Raw genomic sequence first — 27,934 nt, forward strand, 5'->3', positions numbered from 1 at the left:
ATGGTAGAATGCACAGTGCACTCAAGAACCCGCTTACGATAAAAAGAAATCCATTCTGCAATGAACCTGCAACTATTTGATCCTGTGCATTGAACATTAACCTTCTCCTTCTGTTTGTTTTTCCTAGTGATGATTTCTCTTCTCGCAGCTCCACCTGGTGGTCGGAGTGTTACCCACAAGGGAATGGACTTTCGACTTTCCCACTGGAATAAAAAGTCTAGCATACTTTGCTTTTCGCCTATTTGAAACCAATTTTCTTTGCCAACTCACATAAGGTTTGAATAAATTATCCTCCAACTTGCTGCATTATATACCCCGTTATCATGCCCTGCTAAAGAAGTCAAACATGCACAGGTACAGCGGCCCTTTATGAGTCAATTAATATAAAGAAAAAAGCCAGAAATAACGTGTTTGTAAATGTTTTGGTTGAGGGGCAGTCAAGGCCAGAAAGAAGCAGCCTGAACGAAGGGAACCATTGAACCAGACCTCTTCAACAAGTTTAATTTAGGATCCATTATGTCGGGGGAATTGCGTTCTTTACAATAAACACGCAGACGTTTGCTTCCACGACCCCACGCCTAATGACATGAGGGCAAACATTAGCCAAGCTTAAAGAGGACAAAAAGGAATTATCAAAACAAATTTTCCCCTTCGAGAGAGAGAAAGAAACCCACCATAATTGGGAGAAACCAAAGCGCATGTTTTGACGGCACCCCTCGCTGTGCGAGAAAATCCATTCACACAAAGCGATTCGTCGAGGGGGGGATCTCAACTAAATTTAAAAGCTGCTTTTTCTTGATTAATAGAAAATCAATAAAATTTCTGTTTCAGCACAGAAATCTTGTAAAATCGAATTTCTGTTAGGTCAGAATTACTTCCTGGTGAACCACTGAATTATATCTCCAATGATATGAGCGTTATAACACAGCCGTGATCTGAACACCTTTTTTTCTTTGGGGCGGCAGCCATTTTACAGCAACGACAACGACAGAGAGGTGTTAGCAAGGACTTTTATGCAACATGAAAACAAATTCCATTGCATTGTCAGACCATAAGGGAGTACTCTGTCAGGCTACTTTGGGTGGTATATCAAAACGCGCCGCTAGATGGCGCTTAATACCACATTATTAGGCAATGAGGATTATGGATCACAATTCTTGACCCAACTAAATGAATTCCTTGAATTCAACGTAGGCTCAGTTGAGGACCCTAGAGTCTTATGGGATGCTGTTAAAGGTTTCATAAGAAGTAATGCAATACTGTTTTCCTCAGATTTAAGTTAGGTTAGATCTGCCAAATTAAAAACTCTAGAAGCAGACTTTGCTAGAATGGACTCCATTTTGCAAAATAACTAGTCTAAACAAACAGCATCTCAACGTGACATTATAAAGAAGGAAATAAATTAGATCTTAAAAAGCTCAGAATTTTTAATACATAGAACTAGACAAAGCTACTATTTCCAAGGGTCCAGACCTAGTCACCTTTTAGCCATGAAAATCAGATCTAGTGAGCGCTTCCAATGGAAACATCATAACTGAACCTATGCAAATAAATGACTTTCCGCTCCTTTTACTCTGAATTTATATCAGTCAGAGATCAAGCTGGATAAAGATAAGTGCAGCAACTTTCTTGGTCAATTATATTGACCTCAGCTTGCAGCAGGTGACTGTACTCGCCTGGATGACCCGATTTATTTAGAAGAATTGAAAATGGCTGTGTTTACAATGCAAAGGAATAAATCCCCAGGTCTGGATGGGATACCACCTGAGTTCTATGTTACATTCTGGAGCAAACTTGGTCCACTACTCTTAGACATGATTACAGCCTCTTTAGATAAAAGGGGGTTTCTCAAGAGATGTAAATATAGCTCTGATTTCATTACTATTAAAGAAAGACAAGGATCCAACAGAATGTCAAAATTATAGGCCTCTCAGTTTGTTCAAATCCGAACTTAAAATTTACGCAAAGGTGCTTGCCCGACGTGTTCAGGACTATTTACCAGAACTAGTTAACTGTGATCAGACAATCAAGGCTAGCCGCAGATAATGTAAGACGTCTTCTCCAGGTAATAGTTGCTGCAAGTGTCAAAACAGAACCTGCAGCTGCGCTGTCCCTTGATGCTATGAAAGCATTTGACAGACTTGCATGGGCCTTTTTGTGGTCTGTCCTGGAAAAAATGGGTTTTGGTAAAAGTTTTATACATATGGACAAGGTACTGTATTCTAACCCCCCAGCTCTCGTGCTCACTGGGCAATTATCTTCCACACTGTTTCCGGTGATCTTCCCGCCAGGGTTGCCCTTTAAGTCCGGCACTCTTTGCACTTTCCCTGCACTATCCTACAGCCTATCTCTGTTTATGACACTGAACGCCATGTAGCATTATATGCTGATGTTTTAGTTTTCATGGAAAACCCAACACTTTCTTTGCCTAATCTGCTGTCAATTTGTGAGGAGTTTGGTGGTCTTTCAGGATTCAAAAAAGATATTGGTCAAAATCTGCCCTGTTACTATCAAATGAGCCAGCTAAAACACTGCAAGTTCCAGCTAATGTTCCGGTTGTCCAGCACTTTGAGTATCTTGGGATTGATATTTTTCCATCTATAAACCGCATTGTGACACACAATTACTCAGAAGCATGGAACATAATTAAAGTAGACATAGATAGGTGGATATTCCTCCCTAATTCTCTTCGTGCCCGTGCCTCAAGAGTGAAAATGGATATTCTCCCAAGAAATTATTTTGTGAGCTCAATGATCCTCCTCTCAACTTCTGGTCAAAAATCCACTCTAGCATCTCACGGTTTATCTGGAATACAAGACGGCCACGTCTGAAATCAAACACTACACAGAGAAGGGCAGATGGGGGTCTTGCACTGCCAATTTTTTAATTCTATTTTTGGTCATTTACTCTTTGACCGATAACAGTTTGGCGTGACCCTACTGCCCTTGTCTCCCGGCGTAATATTGTAGAAAATATAGTAAGACCATGGAATCTTTGCAGGATGTCCTCTTTGCTAATATTTCAGACAGGCAATGTCAGTTACGCTTTGGCCCAATTGTCTCCCATCTCATCCGGACTTAGCGCACAGCTGAACGGGGATGTAAGATCTCCTGTAAGTGGCATTCACATATATATACTAACAAGGGTCAGTTAATTGGAAGGAGACCTATCTCACCATCTTATTGGAGTGGCACTAACATTTGCCTTTTAAATGATATTTATGATGACATGGGCTTACGCTCCTTTCAAGATATTCGTGGTGCATTCAACCTGCCCGGTTCCTTGTTTTTCTTTTATTTGCAGCTCAGATCAGCTCTTAAAGCACACAGGGTCCCATGGCAACAACCTTTGCCTACTCATCCAATGTATAAATTGTTTACAGTACTGGGTAAAAACAGGGGTATGGAGTCCACACTCTATACGTTTTTTTTTGGAGGCCTCATATGTTGATCTACCCCTAGACAGAGTATGAAGAAGTGACTGCCCAGATCAGGACCCAGATTTTGATTGGAGAGAGATGTGGTTAAACATAAAGGAGGCTCCTCATAATCCCGACCATCAACAAATCACGTTAATTATGCTCATAGAACATATTTAACGCCACGCAAACTCTACTGTGTGAAGGTTATATGTGATCCCTTCTGTAGTTTATGCACTATGAAACCTCCGGGCACTTTCCTTCACAGGATGTGGGATTGTCCACCACCGTCACGATTCTGGGCTAAATGGTCATCCGTAATGTCTGACTTACTATCAGTAACAATACCAGTGACTGTTTCGGTCCTTCTGTTAAATGATTTTGCGAGGCTCAATATCACCAAGCTTAAAATATGCATAGCGCTGGCAGGCCTGACAGCTGCCAAAAAGATGGTTGTGGTGCGATGGAAGCCTCCCCACGCCTTTGTCATCAGACACTGGGTCCTCACCTTTTTGGATGCAATTTATCTTGAACTTTCAACTGCTCGGATTAATAAAGCTACTGAGACCCATTTAAACAACTGGCACTCTGCCGCTAATTCTCTGAAAGAATTTTTAAAGTGATCCCTTTTCCATAATCTTGCTTCAGTAAACCCACAGAATCTCCCTGGTGGGTGTGGGTTTGTCTGTCTGTCTGTCTGTGTGTGTGTTTTGACGTATTAGGGATGTATTATTTTGTTGTTTACACTGGCTGGTGCTTGTAACCTTTGGCACATTTCTATTTTATTGTTGTTTTTTTTCCTTTTCTTTCTTGCCTTTTCTTTTTATCCATACACTTCTCTGTATCTATTCGCAAGTATAGTCGCACTTCTGTCTGTTAATCTGTATTTAAAAAAAAAATAATAATAATTGTGATCGCAAAAATATGTGCGTGATTTTATACCAAACACAGGCTGGTATATTTGTTCAGAGTAAGAACTAGAAATTTGTTTAGCATCCTTTTTTCAATATTTATCTTTTTTTTTTTTTTTACAGAGACAAGGACTAATTTCATGAAATTGAACACAACAAAATTAAAATGTACGGCGGTCTATCATAACCACTAGCGAAACCAGAACTTCACTTTCAGGACCGCTATTTCAAAATCACTCATAAAACAAAACAAAAACAACAGCTCAAGTCTTAGTCTTTTTCTCCGTAGGGGAAGCCCCCGCCTCGCCCTCCCGGGCGCAGGTGTACGTCCGTTTCAGAGTGCTCTGTGCTGGGGCTCTGGAAGAGGAGGGGCCCTCCTCCTTCTGGAGCCTGACGCCCATCTCCTCCTCCCTGGGGCCCCCGGGGTCCGGCCCCGCAGAGCCCCCGGGGCCCAGGTCCGACAGGGGTGTCCGGTGCTGCCCGTTCATCCCGGGGCTCACGGGGCACGGGGACACCCGGGTAATGTTCACGGCGCCCCGCACGCCGACACACTCCTCCATGCTGTCCGAGCTCTCCAGGGCCCCCCTGCTGGCCCCGCTGGCCCGGACCCCGGCCCGGGAGCGCGGCCTGGGGCCCCCCCCGCCCTCCTCCTCCTCCTCGTCGTCCCCCGGGCGGGGGGGCTGGTGGTGGTGGTGATGGTGGAGGAGGAGGAGGTCGCCCCCCGGGCTCCGCGGGGACATGACCGGACTGGAGCACACAAAGTCCGACGGGCTGAGGGGTCCGTCCTCCCCGCGGGAGCCCGCCCGGCGCCTCCTCTTCCGCCGCCTCCGGGCCCGCCGCTGCTCCTCCCCGCTGGAGGAGGAAGAGGAGGAGGACGAGGACGACGAGCCCGCGGACGCCGGGTCCTCCACGGTGATCTCCGGGTAGCCGCAGGAGTCCAGCGCCGAGAACAGCGCCTGGGCGGAGTCGGAGCGCTCGCCGGCGCGTGCGGCGGCCAGCAGGCGGCGCCGGCGCAGCACGCCGCGCTTGGCGTTGCGGAGCCGCTGCCTCTGCTGCGCCCCCCCGTCGCTGCTGGACGAGGAGGAGGAGGAGGAGGACGAGGAGGACGAGGAGCTGGAGGAGGAAGAGCTGGAGGACGACGCCCCCCCCCCGGGCACCGAGGGGGAGGAGCTGGGGGTGCTGGTCAGGGCGGCGTTCCCCCGGGGGCTGGGCGAGTGGGGGCGGGGCATGGGGTCCAGCCAGAACTCGCTGGAGTCCGAGTCCTCGTTCACCAGGTCCAGGAGGAACCCCGAGTGGTGCCGCTGCCGCCGGCCCCGCCTCCTCTGACGCCCCGCCCCCTCCACCGCCACCGGCTCCTCCCCTCCGGAGGCGTCCGGCCCCACTAGCGAGGACGACGACGAGCTCCCCCCTCCGGCGGCGTTGTCGTTGCTGCCGTGGCGACCGGCGGCGGCGGAGGACGAGGCGGCGTTGCCCGCGGCGGCGGCGGCGGCGGAGGTCGCCGTGGCGGCAGCGACGGCGGCGGCGATGGCGGCGCTCGCCACGCTGGCGGCGGCGGCCGTGGCGGCGGGCCGCGTGGAGCGGCGGCCGCGGGCGTGCAGCTGCAGGATGGCGCCGTCGCTCAGGTAGCTGTCCGAGTCGGAGCTCCAGCCCTCGATCTCGCGGCGGACCAGCGAGTCGAAGAAGGCCATCATGCGCGGGTCCTCCTGGATGGACTGGCTGACGTAGTCGTGGGACAGGCCGCTGCCGCTGTTCAGCACCAGGCTGATGTACTCCTCGTGGGTGTAGAGGGAGCGGGACCGGTCCTCCACGCGCCCCTCCAGGTCCCCCAGGCTGTCGGGCTGCTGGTAGGGGCTCCACAGCTGGGGGGCACACAGGGGGGGGTGGGGGGGGGGTCATGAACGTGACTCTAAACCCGACCAGCCGGTAGTGGCTAGGATATTAAAGGGGTGCTGTCCTGCCGCCAGGTGTGAGTGGGATTGGCCATTACAAGCAGTTTGAAAATCGGTTTTAGTGACATCACAAGGGGGCCACAGTCCACTGGGTAGGCTAGGTGGACCAGCCCACTTGTGACGTCACCAAGGCACAGGGAAAGGCCGGTTTTCAAACGGCTTGCAATGGCCGATCACGTTCACACCTTGTGGCAGCATGTCACACCTTTATAAAGTGGTACGTTCCTTTTTTTTTTTTACCATTTAGCTTCAATGTCGCGGTCAGACGACGACTACACACGCTGCGGGGGCCTCACCTTGATGACCTTCTCCACGCCCGAGGAGCAGATCATGTAGGTGTGGGGGTTGAAGCGGACCTGGTTGACGATGGAGCGGTGGCCTTTGAGGATCATGAAGGCCCCGTTCACCACCCGGCCTGAGGACCCCCGACAGGAAGACATGATGGGTACACTGGGGTGGGGCGGTGTCCCCACAAACCACCTCCCCACAGGGTGGTGGACATGATGGGCACACTGGGGTGGGGCGGTGTCCCCACAAACCACCTCCCCACAGGGTGGGGGTTGAAACCTGACACAGATTGTCAGGTTGTGCATAGGGTAAAGTGGCCATTTTGTGTGCATCTGCCGGATTAAGGGTGGAGGTACTAGGGTCATGGGACCCTCCACCTTCAAAGTAAAAGTCCTCCCAAAAATGTGTACATGAATAACAAAGGGATACATTCCCGATCTATCGATATATAAGAAATATATATAGATAGCTCTGGATGTATCGATATCAATATCTCGAAGATGTATTGCCATCGATGTAGATCTAGCGATAGCGATCTCGACAATCTATATAGATTTATTAGTACTTAAGAGTTAACATCACTTATAGACACACGTATATCTAGATCGCCATCGATAGATCTATATATATATATATAGATCGCTATTGATATGTAGATATATTGATCTATAGATAGAGAATATGTGGTGGTGCTGGCAGAGGAACGGGGTAAAGGAATCACTCACCAGCCGCAGGGTCTTTAGGGATCTTCCACATGTAGAGGTTGAAGTCATCAGATCCCGACAGGATGTACTACAGGAAGGACAAACCCAGAGAAGAAGTTCTTTCAATGTCAAACATCAAAACGATGCTGAGGAGAGTGTATACGGGAGAAACGCACAGTCTTTACCCCAACCCATTTCAACCAGCCAGTTCAATATAATCATTTTGGCATAATTATTGATTGATATCCGTTAATACAAGCATATGATACAATTAAATGACTAATTTCAATGAATTCATATTAATACCTAGCAAGGTAACATGCAAGCATAAGTAATTACAAGCGCATGATTACTTGAACACACACCTCATTGCTAAGACTACATCAGAGCGGGTGATTCTAGGTGAAGGCAATGCTGTTGACGATGCTCGGTGAACATTGAGCAGCTCTCTGTCCTTGTATTTACTTTGACCATCTATTCCTGGTCTGGGTCACCGGGGGGGGGGGGGGGGGGGGGGGGGGGAGCAGTACATAAGGAGGGGGACTCCATGTAGGGCCTGGAGGTCCGTCAGCAGATCACTAAACACAGCCCTGCACCCAGCTCAGGAGGCCCATGACCTGCTGCAGCCGGTCTGCCGTCGACCACCGCTCTCAACCACCGACACCGGGCCAAACTACTGCTAGATGCTTTCCAAACCCCTTCTAAATGTATTTTAGACGACTTCAAAATGTATTTTAGACGACTTCAGAATGTATTTTAAAGCACTACTAAAATAGCTTTTGAAGAAAACCAGTCTGAGTGATGGTAAGATGAGGCCCCAGAAAACAAGCCTCAACAAACAAAGAATCAGCTCTTCTTAAATCCAACTTCATTAAAAAAAAACTAAAGATGCATTATCACTATCTGACCACTAGGGGGCAGACAGGACACTGCAAACATGTGCTGACGGCTGGAATCTAAAGCCCCCCCTCGCCCAATGGGAGCTTTATTAATCCCAGACGGGTGGTTTGCGTTAGGGTCAGCGGGCGGTTGGGTTCCCCCTCGGGGCAGCCCGATGCAATCACGGGTAAGTTTGAGACAGAACCAAGAGAAAGTGAGCGAGATAAGAGAGCGAGAGAGAAAGATTAAAGAGTAGTGTGTGTGTGTGTGTGTGTGTGTGTGTGTGTGTGTGTGTGTGTGTGTGTGTGTGTGTGTGTGTGTGTGTGTGTGTGTGTGTGTGTGTGTGTGTGTGTGTGTGTGTGTGTGTGTGTGTGTGTGTGTGTGTGTGTGTACACACAAACATCCACATGCCCATGTGTGTCTGCGTGGGTGTATGTGTGTATTATATACACAAGCATGTACACACACACACATGTACACACACACAAGCATGTACACACACACACACACACAAGCATGTACACACACACTCTATGTCTACCCAGGGATAGGAGCATCAACGAGGGGGATGTGTGTTTCGAGCTCCCCCTCCTCTAGACCCACACACACACACACACACACACACTCTATGTCTACCCAGGGATAGGAGCATCAACGAGGGGGATGTGTGTTTCGAGCTCCCCCTCCTCTAGACCCTCACACACACACACACACACACACACACAGCGCGCGCTCCGTCCAGCGGTACCTGGTCCTTGTCGCCGGCGAAGCAGCAGCTCTTCATGGTGCAGGAGTTGAAGTAGCCCTGGTTGTCGAACTGGTAGCTGGGCAGGCGGGAGTGCAGCTCGTAGAGGACGGGCGGCAGGCGGCGCCGCAGCGCCAGCAGCTGGGTGCCCGTGCTGTTGAAGCGCACGCTCATGGCGCTCTGCAGGGACATGTTCCCGCCGTAGCGGAGCAGGGAGCTAACGGTGGCGCAACACACACACACACACACACACACACACACACACACACACACACACACACACACACACACACACACACACACACACACACACACACACACACACACACACACACACACACACACACACACACACACACAGTTAAGGATGTTGATAGGAGGCTAATGCTAATCGTCGGTAAGTTTTGACAGTTGTAAAGAGAGAGTGGGACAAAGCTGGTACTTGTACAACAGACGGTGTTATGAGCAGTAATAACATTAATAACAATGCAAGTCAAACATTGCTATTAATATATTGTGTTGTGTGGCAATAATAATCATAATTCAATGAGAATAAGTAGCTAATCCATTTTTACGCTTACAAAATGTTCGAGACACACATCGAGATCAATTCAATGATCCCAATGATTTGACTTCATCACATCAGTTTTCCTAAAGTATGCTGAGGAGCTGGCTGGCCTCGACAACAGTGCCCTCTGGTGGCCACAGTTCGCATATCAATACAATCATTTGAACTTCAAAACGATGACGACCTCAACGCTCATTTAAAAATTCAAAATTCAATGCACTAAATCAACGTCAAAGTGAGCCCCTCCGAAATTGAACTCACACTGGACCCAAAACAGCACATCTAAACTTTACACACCAGTCAACACTTTTAACTTTCAAACAATACCATAAGCAGACTAATCACATGACAGCTCAAAACCGCAGATCCAACATGGCCGCTGGGGGCGTGTCCTACCTGCGGGGCTTCCGGATGTCCCAGAGGCCGACGCCTTCCTTGGAGTTGGCGGTGGCGAGGAGGCGGGGCTCCACGGGGTTGAACATGACGCTGTGGAAGGCGGACGGGTAGCTGGCCAAACAGAAGGGCTCTGCGGAGGAACACAGCCGTCTCATTGGTCACTTTGAGGACAGAGCGGTTCACGGTCAAATGTAAAGGCGGTAGATGAGCCACAAAGGCTTGTTCACATTCCGCAATAGATCACCGCGGATAAGAATATCACAAACAGATAGGAGACTAAATGAAGACTTTATATTTGAAACTACATTTCTGGATAAAATGATCAAAATGTAAGATTAAAAAAAATAATCTATGTGAACGTAATGTTAGCGAAAGGTTAAAGAGGACCTATTATACTACTTTTCTGGTCTTAATTTCTTATTAATGACTCCTATAGCGCAACCTGACACGAATCCCAGCACAAAAAACGATTTTCGGGAAACTCTTCCTCTCATCTGGGCGCTTTCAGCATTCTCTGTCAACGCTCGGTTTCGTCCTTCTCCGCCCCCTTGCCCCCCTCCTGCCAACCCAACTCCGTTGTGATTGGTTACCTTCCTTGAAGCGCACGCGCGGGCAGATTTGACCAGGCATATGGGGGCGTGGCAGGAGTGCCTCTACGTAGATGATTTCCCGGAAATGTGAACAAGTGAATCGCAAACGTTGTCCCGAGTGTTTAGCGCTCTGCACAGCCACCCCAGACTGTCAGCAGGGGATACGTCGAAATGCATGTACGTCATTATTTGACACTTTAGTATGGTTAAACATGACTGTCAATCATTATAACAACGTTTATAGGTCATAAAAGCCGAAAAAGCATAATGGGTCCCCTTTAACGTTGTTTGAAAGTGAACATTTACAAAATTTTAAAGTTTACACGTAAACACGTAACACGTATACATACATTTAATTGAAAAACTTGTGTAAATGCAGGAGCGAACAAACAAAAGAAAAACAACAAACAACATCCCCAAAGAAAAACAAAAATACAACAGCTCGGAACACGGGGTCACGGTCCCCGTCTCCGCGGCGACCGTCTCCGCGGCGACCCACTCACCCCCGGTCGGCGGCTCGCGGGTGTCCCAGATGAGGACGCGGCCGTCGTCCGACGAGCTGGCGAACACGTTGTCGTTGACGGGGCTGACGGACAGGCTGTACACAGCGTCGATGTGCAGGAACACGTTCAGCGTCTCCCCCCTAAGAGCGAGAGCGTGCACGGGCAAGAGAGCGCACGCGAGTGGACAAGAGAGCGCACGTGAGTGGACAAGAGAGCGCACGCGAGTGGACAAGAGAGCGCACGTGAGTGGACAAGAGAGCGCCCGTGCGTGCACAAGAGATCGCACGTGCGCAACACACAAGATGGCGGGAAGTCAGCGAAGACGTGCACGCTAGTTCTCTTGTGCACGCATCCTTGTCACCCTGGAGGGTGAAAAAAAGACTCGCGCACAAGAGCTTGCACGGAAGCTTCCGTGCAAGCTCTTGTGCGCGAGTCCTTGTCGCCATGGCAGCGAGAGGCGTCGACGTAAATCAAGAACTTGCTCCGATGTTGAGAACTCGCCAAGTTCCGACGGTGTTTGCGACTCACCTCTCCACGTCGTGTAGGATCACCTGCTCGTCATTTCCTGTGGGGAGGGGTAAGAGAGAGAGAGGGAGGGCGAGAGAGAGAGAGCGTGAGACACACAAAGAAAACATGCGAATGGTTTGAAAAGACTCGACTTCAAAACTCTGTCTAAACAACAGATTCAATGTTTGGAGTTCAGAAATGGCAATTGTGGTCAAATGTGTTATATTAGTTATTTTAAAGTGCAGGAAAGCCAGTCAATTGGACACATAAAACGGTTAAGGTATTCATATGGATAATAAACAGATGTATCGGTTGGCAGAATAGTGTAATGGCTACTGGCAAGGTCTGCCTCGCCAGTAACCATTACCTGCTCCTTAATGTATTTTATCTGAATTTGCTGCAAGATGCATTGTCTTTTTAATAATTCAACTTTAAAAATCAGGAGACCTCACTGTAAACATGAAATATCAAGGTATTCTATCAGACCGTCCCTTGGCCGTTGCAGTAACGAAACCTATGTATTTTACCGTAGTCCTTCCTTGACCCTAAAGCCAGTCACACTGATGATGAGGTTTACCTCATCCTTATCGTCCCAAAGTTTGGTGCCAGCAGGAAGTAAATAATGGTAAATGGGCTGCATTCATACAGAGCTTTTGTAGCCAGTGCTCTCTCAAAGTGCTTTACAATATTGCCTAACATTCACCCATTCATTCACACACCGACGGCGGTGTCAGCCATGCAAGGCGACAGCCAGCTCGTCGGGAGCAGTCAGGGTGAGGTGTCTTGCTCAGGGACACCTCGACCCTAAGCTAGGAGGAGCCGGGGATCAAACTAGCAACCTTCCGGTTACCAGCCAACCCGCTCTACCTCCTGAGCCACAATGTCGCCCAGGAAGCAGCCTTACCTCCAGAGAACACTTTGGTGTTGGTGCTGTCGAAGGCCAGGCAGAAGATGTTGGACAGGTGCTCTCCTTTCAGTTTGACAGGCTTGGTGCGCCCATGGATGGCTTTCTCCATGTGCCATAGGAGCACACGCCGGTCGTCTCCACCTGTGCATGAAGATTCACCGCAACAGTTCAACGCAGTTAAAACATCATGCGTTCATAACCCTCCCCATATCACCTACATTCAAATAAAGCTTGACACAGTGCCACGCAAAACAGCATGCAAATTGGCATTTTGGATTCTTGACCTCTGTGCCTATCCACAACAGCTAAATCAATAACTTGGTTTTATTTAATTTCCGTCTGATTCAAAGTTCATGTTAACCAAGACTGTTTTGACCCCGTGTGAATTCAGCAGGCGGTAGTGACGTCACGGCACAGTAAAAACACATCCACTCTCCAAAGACCACAAAAGGTGCCAAGGTTCAACACCTAAAATCAATAATAAACACATTAATTCGTGCAATCCACTCCCGACAACAACATCCGTCAAGTTTGGTTTAGAGACCACCGCCCGTATCCGACCTGGGGTCGCGTTTGATCGCCAAGTGACCACGCTAATGGAGAAGTACGCAGGAAGGGAGCAGGGTTTGACGTTAGCCACATTAGCCAACGTAGCGGTTGTGGATCGCCAGATTAGCATTAGCTCCGCCGAGCCGTCCGCCTACAGCCGGGCGACGTTAGCGGGGGGGGGAGTAACAAATAAAAACAAAAGAGCCCGATGCTCTCCCACCCCACAGCCCCCGTGGTCTGTCAACTCACCGGACACCAACCAGTCCCCTCCGTTGTTGGAGAACTCAATGGCGTTGACACAGCCGAAGTGTCCCAGCAGGTCCTTCTTGAAGAGACTTGTGCAGCCGGCCAGCCTGCGTCTCTGGAAGTCCTCCTTCATCAGGGGCTGTCCACGGAGCCGTCTCTGGGACAGAAAGCCCAGGCAAGAGCGCATACCGCATCCCTTCAGCTCCTTCATTTTCCCCTTCCTGCGAACCTCTCCTACTGTTCCCCCGTCGACATGGCTCGGCTGTCTGTCGGCGCTCTCGCGGCTCTGTTGCATGGGTTATCGCGCACGACTGTGCTGCTTAATCCCTCCACTACATCACGCTGCTGGCTCCCCCGCAGTCTGTGTGCGCCGCCGACGTTGTGCTGCTCTACCCATACCGGGGAGCTTCCTGCTCCGGTGCAACGTCGCTCTTTCTCCCCCTGGCTGTCACTCAGCGCGAGCCCTCTGACACATGACCCCACTCTCACCCAGCAAGGCCAATTAAGTCAATTTGGGGTTCATTTGTGTCTATGTGTGTGTTTGTTTTGGTTTTGTGTCTGCAGGATACGTTTTTAGCTCTGGTTGAAACACTTTGTAACTCTGTTTTGGGTTATTTAAAAAAAGGTGCTATAGGCTATGCCTATCAAGTTATTCATCTTAACTTTGACTAATATACAATAACTAAAATACCCCAAATGAAATAAAAGAGCCGATATGAATAGTGTGTATAGTAGTTTTATTACTCCCAATGTTGGGATTACAGTGGGAACGCGTAACAAGCCTTTTCAAGACAAATACAAAACAAAGGGGCTAAAATGTCGTCTAGAAATCAACAATGGGGGGTCTGTTGTTAATTCTGCTGCGCCCCACCTTCACGGTGTCGGCTCCTCCCTGCGCAGTAGACGTTCGGTAGGTAGACCGACTCTCGACATGTTTTCTGATATGATGTCAAAGCAGCGTCCGTCCACGACATCCAATCAAGTTTATTAGCAAACACCAGACTCAGCACCATAAGCCAGGGGCGGAGTTGATTTGTCAGAATTGGGAAATGTAGGCACTTATTAAAAAAAATTGGCAATGGATATAAATAAATGGCATTTAAACAAACGATACATTGTCAATATTAGTTGAGGTTTTTTTTTAAACCGAGGACTCGTAAGTAAAAAGGGGGACAAAATCGAAATCATGTTATAACACTGCTAAACTTTTTTAGAAACGCTAACACACGTCAACAGCTAACTTGATGCTTGTCCCATTGCTGCCATAGGAAGGCCTACCAACTTACTAATTATGGGTCGGTTGATTAAGATGTGTTTAGTAAAGACCATTAAAGAGGGTGGGAAGGGGGATTGGGGGCGGTTATGGGGGAGGGGGGGGGTCCATTAAGTAAAAACCCATCAAACTTATGATTCGTGTTCCGAGTGGCATATGGGGGCCTATCGTACTCAGAGTGACCGGTCTACTGGCTCGTTTTCTGGATTGCATATCAACGTTGTTTTGTGCGGTTGGTAAGCTCGGATGGACTGACTACAGTGCGTTTAAATACTGGTCTAAAACCGGGACAAACGGTTCAAAAGTGCTTTACATTACAGTGCCCTCAGGGGGGGGCGGTATGTTCTCCTCGAGGGTCTTGGCGGGGGGGGGGGGGGGGGGGGGGGGGGGGGGGGGGAGCTGGAACAGCGTGGGTGTGTCGAGAGTGGGAGAGGCTTGTGGAGAAGTCTAGGCCAAGTCTTACCTGGTTCATAGACCGGAGTGTGTTGGGAAACGGGGGACAGTGCAGAGGTTCGGAAATAAACAGACATTCGTTAGAAAATACTCGTTGATTAAAAAAACCTGAAGCTTTGCCCTTTTTTCGTCAATATTTTTGCAGCTATAACAGTTTTATTAGTTCTCCGTACCTTCTTTTAGTTGAACTTAATTTAAATCTTGTGCTATCGGTTTGGTTGTCAGAAGAACAGTAGCCTTTTTTTAACCGAAACATTATCATTAAGATCATTGACACTCAAAATCGTTGAGACAAGGTGCATCTTGAAAAACGAGGACCGTGTAGCTCAGAGAAGACAGGACGCTTGAACAAAGAAAGAAAACCACAGGTAAGGCAGGGCCTCCATCTTGACATTGCTCGTTATTGACCTTTCCAACGGGCGGCCATATTGGTACGCTGGGTGGGGGAACCTTGTAGATACCTTTGGTGAAACCGTGATGACTCAACGGTAAGGCTAAGTTCTAACTGCTACATGGGTGAGGGCGGAAATGGAACGCGGGACTAAGAATGGTGTGAGTCGAGTTGTCATGGTTTTAAAAGATTCTAGAAGGTTTCCACCCCCGCCCCCCCCCCCCCCCCCCCCCCCCCCGAACAAACACAACATGGCCGCCCTGTGAAAAAGCTCTATTGCACACTCCATACGTGTTCCAACTAACACACGGGGTCAAAGGTCAAAGGTCTTGTGTTTGTTCTTTGTCTCAAAGCAGGAGGTTTGAGTCGTCGTTGACCCGAGCAAGAAGACGACCAGCTCTTCACAATCCAGACAGCCTCAGAGACTCACAAACTGAAGTGTTCAAAATCAAAAGCTCAATCATAACACCAAGCTGCGAGTGAAAAGAGGGAGAGGAAAACACTACGACGTTAATACTCAAATCACGATGTCATGTCAGTTTCCACCAGTTTCAATAAAAACATCAGTTTTCAAAAAAGGCGGGAAGGAACTCTCCTCAAGAGGCTCTGTTTGACGAGCGTCGTTTGCACGTACGTAACAAATATAATTAATTTAAAAAAGAACACGCAAACATTATGACGCGGGGTAGCAGGTTGGGAGGGCATGGGGTCGGGGTGTGTGTTTGTTTGTTTTCAGTCTTTTGGGGGCCGGGGGCCTCTAGTAGGGGCCCTTGGTGTGGCCGAAGATCCCGATGGGGAAGTGCTTGACGTGGGACGACCACTGGGCGGCGAGCTGGAAGAACTTGACGTCGTTCCACTCCACTCCGTCGATCAGCACTGCAGCGGGACGCAAGCCGACGCACACAAAACGTTATTCACGATCTACAGCCCGGTAGACCAGAACAAGACATGTTCAGAAGAACACAAGAGCGGGTCAGAAAACAGTTTGTTGGAATATAAATCTTGGTTTTGGTTTATTAGCTTGTTCCGGATGACAGGTGGCCAACTGAGTTGTTTAGCGGACTACCACCCCCATGTTATTAACAGGTACTTAATAAGTAGAGGGAGGGTCATCTTACAAGACTGGTCCTCAAACAGCAACATCATAAGTAGAGGGAGGGTACGAGGAGGGTACATCATAAGTAGAGGGAGGGTACGAGGAGGGTACATACTAAGTAGAGGGAGGGTACGAGGAGGGTACATACTAAGTAGAGGGAGGGTATGAGGAGGGTACATCATGAGTAGAGGGAGGGTACGAGGAGGGTACATCATAAGTAGAGGGAGGGTACGAGGAGGGTACATACTAAGTAGAGGGAGGGTACGAGGAGGGTACATACTAAGTAGAGGGAGGGTACGAGGAGGGTACATACTAAGTAGAGGGAGGGTATGAGGAGGGTACATCATAAGTAGAGGGAGGGTACGAGGAGGGTACATACTAAGTAGAGGGAGGGTACGAGGAGGGTACATACTAAGTAGAGGGAGGGTACGAGGAGGGTACATACTAAGTAGAGGGAGGGTATGAGGAGGGTACATCATGAGTAGAGGGAGGGTACGAGGAGGGTACATCATGAGTAGAGGGAGGGTACGAGGAGGGTACATACTAAGTAGAGGGAGGGTACGAGGAGGGTACATACTAAGTAGAGGGAGGGTACGAGGAGGGTACATCATAAGTAGAGGGAGGGTACGAGGAGGGTACATCATAAGTAGAGGGAGGGTACGAGGAGGGTACATACTAAGTAGAGGGAGGGTATGAGGAGGGTACATACTAAGTAGAGGGAGGGTATGAGGAGGGTACATCATAAGTAGAGGGAGGGTACGAGGAGGGTACATACTAAGTAGAGGGAGGGTACGAGGAGGGTACATCATAAGTAGAGGGAGGGTACGAGGAGGGTACATACTAAGTAGAGGGAGGGTACCTCTCAACATGGTCTGCTGTTGCTTGGCAGTGCAGATGAGGCGGCTGATTCCCTCGATCAGCTGACTCTTGCTCTCCACCTCCTTATCTTTACTCTTCTTTGGTAGGAACATGACTGGGGGGGGGGAGAGGGGCAAAACAAACCTTTATTGTGGTAGGCTGGCATTGGTTTCACTTTCCATTGAAGTAATAACTTCAATGATAACTTCAAAATAAAAGTCCCCCTCGGACAGAGTTAACTGAACCACGTAGCTAAAACAGGTAACTTTGTAAACTCTTTGAAAGCCATTCAAATGCCATTAAAACATATTTACAGGCTACAAAGGGAAAGGATAGTGTCGCGACTGCTGTGTTTGACTCCCAGGCAAAAAGGTTGTGGGTTCAATCCCCCAATGTCAGCCGCCTAACCTGTAGGCATCCTTGAGCAAGATTCCCCCCTAACCCCTACCTGCTCCTTGCTGACCTGTATCTGAACCCACTGTCTAACCCTACCTGCTCCTGCATCACCTGTATCTGAACCCACTGCCTAACCCTACCGGCTCCTTCATCACCTGTATCTGAACCCACTGCCTAACCCTACCGGCTCCTTCATCACCTGTATCTGAACCCACTGCCTAACCCTACCGGCTCCTTCATCACCTGTATCTGAACCCACTGCCTAACCCTACCGGCTCCTTCATCACCTGTATCTGAACCCACTGCCTAACCCTACGGGCTCCTTCATCACCTGTATCTGAACCCACTGCCTAACCCTACCGGCTCCTTCATCACCTGTATCTGAACCCACTGTCTAACCCTACCGGCTCCTTCATCACCTGTATCTGAACCCACTGCCTAACCCTACCGGCTCCTTCATCACCTGTATCTGAACCCACTGCCTAACCCTACGGGCTCCTTCATCACCTGTATCTGAACCCACTGCCTAACCCTACCGGCTCCTTCATCACCTGTATCTGAACCCACTGCCTAACCCTACCGGCTCCTTCATCACCTGTATCTGAACCCACTGCCTAACCCCTACCTGGTCCTTAATGACCTGTAGCTGAACCCACTGCCTAACCCTACCGGCTCCTTACTGAACTGCATCTCGAGTCCATCATTCTAACCCCATCATTTTTTCTGTGAGTGATTTCTTATCACTCACAGAAATAAATCAACGTACCAACATTTCATTAAGCAAACGTGGTGAAGCCGGGGTAAAGGAGAACACAACAAAATCTCCATTTTAAAAATCAACCCAAATGTTGAGAGGCGTCAAACCGCCGCGGTGCCGCTCGTGGCTCACCCTTCTTGTTCTTCTCCTTGGTGACCACGGTCATGGACATGGTGGGCAGCGAGGGGTTGCCCTCGGCGCCCCCCAGTGGCAGCCGGCTGACCTGCAGCGAGCGGAAGGTGCACTTCAGCGTGTTCTTGGACGAGGCGTCGCGCTTCTCCACGTCCTTCTTGCGCTCGGCGGGCGCCACCCAGTAGTCCACCTGCAGCCCCATCAGCTCCCCGGGCCCGCCGCAGCTGGGATTAACGCAGCGCACACCATCAACCGCGCGCAGCAGACACGCACACAGGCAGGCATGCACACGCGGACACACACGAACACGCACACGAACACACACGTACGCGCAGGCACGCATGCGCACATACGTGCACGCACAACACACGTAAACACACAGCCGTTTGTTTTTAATCTGTTTTAATCTGTAATCCGTTCACTTTCTTCAGCGTGCGGGGAGCAAACAGGCCTCACACTTTAAAGGGGTGATATTGTGCCACCAGGGGTGAGCGTGAATAGTCTTTACAAGCCGTCTGAAAATCTGCCTTTTCCTGTGTTTTAGTGACATCACAAGTGGGCGTGTCCACCTAGATGTACGATTAAGAGATCAGCAGTTTGAAACCGCCACAGCGTCTTTTACATGCAAGACGTGGCAAAAAGTACCTTTACACAAAGGTATATTTACGTTTATTCGGGATTGGACTACAACTCCCTGGTGCCCTCACAAAATGGCGGCGCGTCCCCGACGGTGAGGACCCCGGAGCGTTGTGGAGGCTTACCTGTACGCGCTGAAGCTGGTGTGGACGGAGGGCGAGGAGGGGGGCGGCGTGGGCGAGGCCTCCTTCAGGGAGGGGGACCCCTGAGGGGGGGTGGAGGACAGCATCGAGGAGCCCGGGGGAGCTGCGTCGTCAGAGTCGCCTGGAGGGTGGGGGGGGGGGGGGCAACCGTCAGCACACACAACACGCTCCGAGTCTGCACAGAGGGTACTTTGACGGCCTAGGTCTGGGGCAGGGGCTCGTGGGGGTCTGCGGGTCCGCACCCCTCAGGTCTTCGCCACTTTGATGACACCAGGGCTGGGGGGACCTAAGGGTTCGGGGTTCGATCCCCGATACCCACAGCCCTACAAGGAGGCGACCCTATGATGTGTACGCTGTGTCTGAACCGGCGTGTGTAGTGTAGTTACTGTGGTTCACTTTGGGTAAAGCGTCTGTTGCTTGTATACTAGGGATGTGATGTATCAGAACTCTTGTTATGTGATATATCCGAACTTTAGTCATGTGATATATCCGAACTCTAGTCACGTGATATATCCGAACTCTAGAGATGGGATCCAAACTCTAGTCACGTGATATATCCGAACTCTAGTCATGTGATATATCCGAACTCTAGTCACGTGATATATCCGAACTCTAGAGATGGGATCCAAACTCTAGTCACGTGATATATCCGAACTCTAGTCACGTGATATATCCGAACTCTAGAGATGGGATCCAAACTCTAGTCACGTGATATATCCGAACTCTAGTCATGTGATATATCCGAACTCTAGTTATGTGATATATCCGAACTCTAGTCATGTGATATATCCGAACTCTAGTCACGTGATATATCCGAACTCTAGTCACGTGATATATCCGAACTCTCATCACGTGATACATCTTCTTATATCTTGCCTGACGTAGCTGAAGCCTGCTCCACCATCCCGACCTTCACCATCTGAAGAGAACGGGCAGAAGATGAGGGTTACCAGCAGAACCAGGACCGGCAAATTGTAAACTGCCGATGCACTGCCGGTTTAGAGAAGGTGTCAGCAGGGACTTACCCCGACGAAGGGGATGAACTTCTGGCAAGACTCCTCATCAGGGCTGGGAGGCAGAGTGGGAGACCAGAGAGAGAGAGAGAGAGAGAGAGAGAGAGAGAGAGAGAGAGAGAGAGAGAGAGAGAGAGAGAGAGAGAGAGAGAGAGAGAGAGAGAGAGGGGAGAGAGGAAGGGAAAGAGAGAACGAGATAAAAAGCAAGAGAACAAGAGAGAGAGAGAGAGAGACGGAGAGAGAGTGACAAGAGACAATGAAATATCAACATGCCGTCGACAGTAGGGCCGTTCTACGTGATTTGAGGAAGCGTAAAGGTGAAATCAAAAGAGCCAACAGCCCAGAAGCAGAAGCGCCCCGGTGTTTCAGGGTAGAAGACTTTACTATTCATCACTAGTTCATACGGTTAGTCCCCTCCATCATCCCGACCACTAGGGTTAGTCATTTCCGATGGATAGTAGGAAACTATGTAGTTTGGATACTACATGAGTCACCGACCAACCAGAAACTACACCCCGTCGAAGCATGCTCTGCTGGAAGCCAGGCTAGGGAACCAGGAAAGGGAGGAACCAGGACAGGGGGGAACCTTCCAGCGAGATCATGCTGTCATGATTCAGCAGAGAGCAGCACACATGCAACCCCCTTTCCCCGGAGGAAAGACCACATCTTTCAGAGCAGGAGGAAAGATCTCAGGGTTTCCTTTGGGATCAGCCCAGCACATCAAGACTAGCAGCAGATTAATCAGGGTTTAGACGACAACAGACTGAGGTAAAAGAATACGTTGAAACCAGGAAGTAGACAGCGACAGACTGAGGTAAAAGAATAGGTTGGACCAGGAAGTGGACGGCGAGAGACTGCGGTAAAATAATAGATTGAACCAGGAGGTAGACAGTGCCGACCGCCATCGCACAGGAAGAGCAGCAACCGAGTGATGGAGCTCCCACATGCACTACCTGTAGTAGTGGTAGTGCATGCTAGCTACAGCTAGCTAACGACAGTTAGCCCGCTCGCTAACGGCAGTTAGCTACGGCTAGCTAACGACGGTTAAACTATTTTCCTGGGGCTGACCAGAAAAATAACCTGTGGGTGCCAGGCAGCTAGCGGCTAGGCTAACCGCGCAGCTAATGCTACGTGAGAGGGTTGGTGCTCTTGCCTTGAGGAGACCTGCCAGCGGCTCCCCAGCGAGGAAACAGAGAGACTACAGAGAAGGGAGAGAGGGGACAGGAGAGAGAGAGAGAGAGAGAGAGAGGGGAAGGAGAAAGGAAAAGAAAAAGAGCGAGAGTCTACACAGCATCCCTCTCTCTCTCTCTCTCTCTTTCTGTCTTTCTCGCTCTCTCTCTCTCTCCATTACCACCAGAGCACAACACACTCCAACTGAAAAACATTTAAACTCATCCACACAGACAAGCGTACGTGGCCTGCCTTCAACTCGCCGCTCAAGGGGGGGATGATCGTGAATAGATGATCATGTGTGAGGTCTTTTCTGCGGTACCTTTGATTTGAGTGTCCGCTTAAAGGGTACCCAAGCAATAGAAATCAAACCCCATCACCAACTTAGCTTTTGTACGTTAAAGGTGACATATTATACCACCAGTTGTGATTTTCAAAACAGCTTGTAATGGCTAATCACACCCGCACCTGTTGGTATAATATGTCACCTTTAAGGGACAGTACTAAACGTACGTCGTAATTAATATAAACAGTGATCTTATCAGTTTTTCGTAGATTTGCATCGTGATGTATTAGATGTAGACGCAAGCCAATAACAGACAGAAACTAGGCAGGAGACAGAGGACAGGAAGTAGAAGGGGTTGGACAGGAAGAGGCGGGGCCAAGAGGGACGGGAACAAAGAGCTTGAAGGATACTGGCTTCATGCCACTTTAACAAGTTGATACCTCTCGGAAAAGTCAGCAAACGTTCACGATAATTCGCTACTCCTAACGAATATCGGAATGATACGATGCTTTTTGGCGCTTTGCTGCTACGACTTGCTCAGTTAAAGGCAGATCAAAGGAAATCTGAGATATTCCGATAACAACCTGGAGTTGGATATCGTTAAAATGTTCATACACTGAAGAGGTCAGTCTTTTCTGGCTCATTTTGAACTTAGCACAGCTATAGATTTGGTCCTAGCGGTCGTGTTTTTTTACGAAAATGTACGTTGCATTGTGATTTTTCGATCGACAGTATTTTCTTTTGGGGAGTTAGGAGCTTTCCGGTACTGGATGCTACACCAGACGGCCGTTAAAGTAGCAGGCAGCGGAAGGAACTGGAAGGAAGGCGGGTCGGAGGGTTGGAGACGAGGGGTCGTAGACACACAGAACCAAGCACAGGATCTCCAGCAAACACACACAGACTCAAGCGTAGCCACAATACCTTACTGCAAAATCAAAATGAAAGCTCTTTTTCCTTCAGAGATAGAAAGGACGAACAAAAAATAAACAGGACAGGGAAAAAAAACACATGTTATTCCCACACAGAGATGGAGACCACGGTTTAATGACAACATGTAGATAAACACACGATATATCCCTGAAACCAAACAGTAGTTAGGGTTATATTGTTACAGGATTATTAGCTGGATGGAGTGTGTCTTCCAAAATTCCTTATCGAATACATCGAATACAGAATACATTGTTAGAAGCCCAATGCTCTAACCCTCACCTATGCTCCTTCTTTGCACATGTTATCGTTAAAGCAAACATGTTTTTGAAACACTAATTTAACAGTTACAACACTAACCCAGAAATCGAATATTGCTGGTTTACAGAACAATAAGTCCACCTTCACCCACACAAAGCTCCCAGTTCCCATTCGAACATAAAACCCATGTGTGCGTGTGTGTGCGTGCGTGCGTGCGTGCGTGCGTGCGTGCGTGCGTGCGTGTGTGTGTGTGTGTGTGTGTGTGTGTGTTTGTGTGCGCGTGCGTGCGTGTGTGTGCGTGTTTAAAGAGGAGCCGCCGACACGCGGCCATCTTCCAGTACCAGAGAGTACCGCCTCACACGCCTTCTGGGAAACAACCCCGCCTCATTGGTCCTTTTTAGACCAATGGGGAACGTGAATCCCCGACCAACTGTCCCATTAAGATTGTACATTTACATTGAGGTCATTTAGCAGAAGCTTTTATCCAAAGCGACTTATCCAAAGCGACTTACAATTGTACATAAGTCAGAAGAAAGAGAAACAGTATATCGCTTTCGGTACAGTAAGGATGTTCATATAACCAAGTCTCAAGCACTAACAAACTCTAACTCTTTTAACCCATTCCCCATATACAACAAAGATAGCTAGGATGAGACGCTACACAATGCTAAATAGTATTTTTCAGTACTGCAGGTTTTTCACGTAGAGCTGAGTTGACGTTGCGGGCCGCGGCGGTTGTTACTAGAAACGCGCATGTGAAGCGGTGCTCTCTGACGCCACTAGGGGGCACTAGGGGGCCCCTCTGGGGGGCAGGCCGGGAGCAGACCTACCTCTTCTGTTTGTAGGTCAGCATGGCCTCTGCGATGGGGAGCTGGTGGGCCCCGTTGGCCCCCAGCATGTACTGCGTTACTCTGGCAACCACGTCTGGGCTCTCCTGCGCTGTTGGGGACACAGGAAGTGGGGTTCACGGTCGGCCCGGCAACACAACACGGAACCAATCGATGGACGCGTCCGTCCGTACGTCCGTAGTACGTCCATCCGTCCGTGGTCACTTTGTCGTTTCTTTGAACCAGTGGCCCAATCTTACACGTCGCGACTTTAATTGATCACTTTTAATGTATTGATGATTAACTAATATTTCAAGCAGACACCAGTTTTAATCAAAAGCTAGCTTAAAGGCCTATGAAATCAGTTTATTTCATTTTTTTTTTTTTGTTCTGAATGTCCTCAACAGTTTATGCCTCGACTCATAATACTCTTGGTATCACTCTACTCTGAATAGCAGAGCGTGGGTCGATTTTTTTAGTTTTTAAAAGGACTTGGCCGTCTTGCCTCTTTGACATGTTTCTCAAAGTCGTGACTTGTGACGATTCGACGAAACCCCCTCTCCAAAAAAATCGAAAAATGAGTTATTTATTCATTCCTACTCATCTGTAAGGATACCAAAATAATCAGGCCTACTTTTTATTATTGTTATTTTTTATAAATTTCTGCCAAATTATGGAAAATGTTGAAACAGATTGTGTTTCTGCAGTATTCCACGTTTTACAGTTCCATTTTTGGTACCAAACTCCAGGATTTCCGTCCGCGGTTTTCGCATCGCAGAAACCCCAGGGCTCTACCAGCTGTGTTTGTGATAAAAGCAGGTCTCTATTTCAACGAGAGCCCAGGTTCTGTTCCCTACTGGCCCCTGGGGGGGGGCCGGCGGTCGCCTCCTACCCACGACGGGGGCCTCGGCCTTGTGGAAGAGCTCCCTCCAGGCTGCGTCCTGGAACAGGCTGTTGTAGCGGTAGTCGATGGAGCCCAGGTACTTGGAAACCGGGTGGGCGCCTGGGCAACACAGAGGAAGAGGAGGAGGAGGAGGAGGAGGAGGAGGAGGAACGTCAGGGCGGGAGAGAGAGGCGCTAGGGAGACAGAAGCCTAACGTAAGACCTCCGATGGTGAGACCTTGGTTTGGTAACCTCCGGCTCAGTGATGTGTTCTCTGTTTGGAAATGGCGGTAAATGGACTGCATTTATACCGCGCTTCTAACCAGTTGCCAAGCGCTTTACAATATGGCCTTACGTTCACCCGTTCATGCACACATTCACACACCGACGGTGTTGTCAACCACGCAAGGCGACAGCCGGCTGACCAGGAGCAGTCAGGGTGATGTGTATTGCTCCGCGACACCTCAACACTTATCCAGCCTACCCGCTCTACCCCCTGAGCCACATGCCGTTTGTATACCAGTCTGGCTCCCTAAGCCTAGTGTGTCTCACTCCTAGCTCACTCCTGCTCATCGCAGAACGGGTTCCTTCTCAAGGTTCCCGTTCTCCTCCGCTGGGGTTTCTGAGGAGTTCCCTCCTGGCCATGATGTGTTTTACTGATATTTTACGTAACCAGGTTCGTCTCGTTGAAAGACAGTCCCGGACCGACCAAAAGTTGTACACAGTGGGGGGCATTTAAAGACACACAACAGTACAATAAGTACATTGAAACACAAAAGGCTGGGCCTTCTCACTCGCCACACCTCTCTCTGGAACTCCTCCAAAACCGAGCACTCTCCCTTTATTTAAACAGGCCCTTAAAACCCACCTCTTGCCTTCACCGCATAACCTCCTTCCCTTCTCCCCCCTTCCTCCATTTATATATTTAACTTATCAACGTTCTTGTTAATTATTTTATTTTGTGTTCACTCTGTCAAGCGTCTTTGAGTATCTAGAAAAGAGCTTTATCGTTTGAATGGGGAGGCTACACACCGAGGGGGATGATGAGGAAGCGCATGTATCCCAGCCAATCAGGGGTCTTGTGGGTCAGGTGGTCCACGAAGAGGCGGAGCACGGCGCTGAGGTAATGCTGGGGACCCGCCACCGCCACCTTCATGGGCACCGGGGTCTGCGAGTTACAGTTACAGCTGGGGACAGAGACACACTGTTACACTGGGAGTCACAGCTGGGGACAGAGACACACTGTTACACTGGGAGTCACAGCTGGGGACAGAGACACACTGCTGTGTCCCTAACCCTGAGAGAGAGAGAGAGAGAGACAGAGACAGAGAGAGAGAGAGAGAGAGAGGAGAGAGAGAGAGAGAGAGAGAGAGAGAGAGACGGAGAGAGAGAGAGAGACATAGAGAGAGAGAGAGAGAGAGAGAGAGAGAGAGAGAGAGAGAGAGAGAGAGAGAGAGAGAGACGGAGAGAGAGAGAGACATAGAGAGAGAGAGAGAGAGAGAGAGAGAGAGAGAGAGAGAGAGAGAGAGAGAGAGAGAGAGAGAGAGAGAGAGACAGAGAGAGGGAGAGAAAGAGAGAGAGAGAGAGAGAGAGAGAGAGAGAGAGAGATAAAAGCAAGAGAACAAGAGAGAGAGAGAGAGAGAGAGAGACGGAGAGAGAGAGAGAGAGAGAGAGAGAGAGAGAGAGAGAGAGACAGAGAGAGGGAGAGAAAGAGCGAGAGAGAGAGAGAGAGAACGAGATAAAAAGCAAGAGAACAAGAGAGAGAGAGAGAGAGAGAGAGAGAGAGAGAGAGAGAGACGGAGAGAGAGAGAGAGAGAGCGACATAGAGAGAGAGAGAGAGAGAGAGAGAGAGAGAGAGAGAGAAGAGAGAGAGAGAGAGAGAGAGAGTCAGAGAGACAGAGAGAGGGAGAGAAAGAGAGAGAGAAACAGAAAGAGAGACAGACTCAAAGACAGAGCGAGGGAGAGGGAGACAGACAGACAGACAGACAGACAGACACACAAAGAGAGAGAGAGAGAGAGGGCTACGTACAATCTCTGGATGCGGGACACGATGGTGTTGAAGGCGGCCTGGATGTCGGCCGTGGTGCAGGTGCAGACCACGGGCAGCTGGTGGTTCTGCAGCACGTCCGCCAGGTACTGGGAGACGAGGGGAGACGGAGCACACGGCCGTACGTTAGAGCCCGTCAGGGGTCAAAGAGCCCCAGACCCCCCGGGGCCCCGCCCACCTGGCCCTGCCAATCGGAGGTGTTGACCAGGATGATGCTGTCGGGCAGGTGCTCGTCCGACACCAGGATGTGGTTCAGCTGGTCGTACACCGTCTTCCTGGGGATCTGTGTGGAGCGAAACAAACGCACCCAGACTCATCAGCCTCCGTCATCTAAAAAATAGCACTTAAGATCGTGTAGCATCTTATCCTGGCTATCTTTGTTTTATACGGGAAGCGGGTTAACCTAACAATTGTTTGAGCTTGCGCAAACAATTCGCACCGTTTAAAACATTTTCCCTTTTCCGCAAATTTCGCTGGATGCTTGGTCGTGGCAGCCAATCAGCGTTCACTCCCTGAAGTCCAGAGTGAACCGCAGCATGTCGGAGAAAGGGATTGATGTTCACAAGAGAGACCCTCCTTCTTCCTTTATCCTCCAAAACCCTATCCTAAAATCAAACCAGTTAACTTGCGCGAGCCGAACCGCGAGAACACGCAGAGCGAATATTCGCTTAGGGTGAACGCACAGTGAAAGGGGAAGTAGGTGACTTTCCAAGGATTTGGTCAGGTTTTAATCAGAATTGAAACCTATGTCTGAGTTACGCAAAAGATAACCAATAGGACACCTGCTGTATTGACCATGTTGCAGCAGACCAGGTTGTGGCAGCAACACCAATGCAGTTTGGTCCTTAATAAAAGTGTGATGGCCTGCAGTGCCGCCCTCCCACCTGCAGGTGGCAGCGTGTGTCCAGGGCGCGCTCGTTGTCCAGGCTGTTGGCTCTCTCGTTCTGAGGTCGGCTGGGCTGCCGCTCCTTCAGGGACGTGCTGCGGCCCCGACGCCCCGCTAACTTGGGCTCCTGCCTGCAAGGAAAGGAGGAGGGGTTAGACAGGGAATCCAGATTCATGTCATTGTGGAGCAGCTAGGGCTTAGAGAGTGAATCCAGATTCATGCACTTGGAGCTGTTGTATTAACAGAATGTATGTCGTTATGTGTGTGTAGATGTCTCACGGCACCAATGTCAGCCATCAGAAATCAGGACTGCAGTGTCTGTCGTCTCACCACCAGAGGG

The 27,934-nt window shown here is 49.5% G+C and overlaps 2 protein-coding genes across 2 annotated transcripts; both read right to left on the bottom strand.

The window, feature by feature from the left end:
* Window positions 1-3,282: 3,282 nt before the first annotated feature.
* dcaf5 (ddb1 and cul4 associated factor 5) lies at window positions 3,283-13,630 on the bottom strand. Its single transcript, XM_060051423.1, has 9 exons — window positions 13,164-13,630; window positions 12,363-12,506; window positions 11,480-11,516; window positions 10,952-11,091; window positions 9,859-9,988; window positions 8,898-9,111; window positions 7,292-7,358; window positions 6,575-6,693; window positions 3,283-6,188 (listed from the first exon to the last, which is right to left on the bottom strand). Exons 1-9 carry the CDS (start codon window positions 13,453-13,455, stop codon window positions 4,593-4,595), a joined length of 2,739 nt encoding a protein of 912 aa, XP_059907406.1. The 5' UTR covers window positions 13,456-13,630; the 3' UTR covers window positions 3,283-4,592.
* A 248-nt stretch (window positions 13,631-13,878) lies between these two features.
* pacs2 (phosphofurin acidic cluster sorting protein 2) lies at window positions 13,879-27,784 on the bottom strand. The gene is made up of 13 exons (XM_060051537.1): window positions 27,593-27,784; window positions 26,887-26,991; window positions 26,691-26,797; window positions 25,694-25,848; window positions 24,672-24,782; window positions 23,783-23,891; window positions 22,686-22,718; window positions 20,321-20,363; window positions 20,172-20,214; window positions 19,278-19,416; window positions 18,517-18,740; window positions 17,233-17,346; window positions 13,879-16,153 (listed from the first exon to the last, which is right to left on the bottom strand). The coding sequence occupies exons 1-13, from the start codon at window positions 27,767-27,769 to the stop codon at window positions 16,035-16,037; spliced, it is 1,479 nt and encodes a 492-aa protein (XP_059907520.1). The 5' UTR covers window positions 27,770-27,784; the 3' UTR covers window positions 13,879-16,034.
* Between the last annotated feature and the right edge of the window lie 150 nt (window positions 27,785-27,934).

This window comes from Gadus macrocephalus, chromosome 5 (assembly GCF_031168955.1).
Source record: "Gadus macrocephalus chromosome 5, ASM3116895v1".
Lineage (NCBI taxonomy): Eukaryota > Metazoa > Chordata > Actinopteri > Gadiformes > Gadidae > Gadus > Gadus macrocephalus.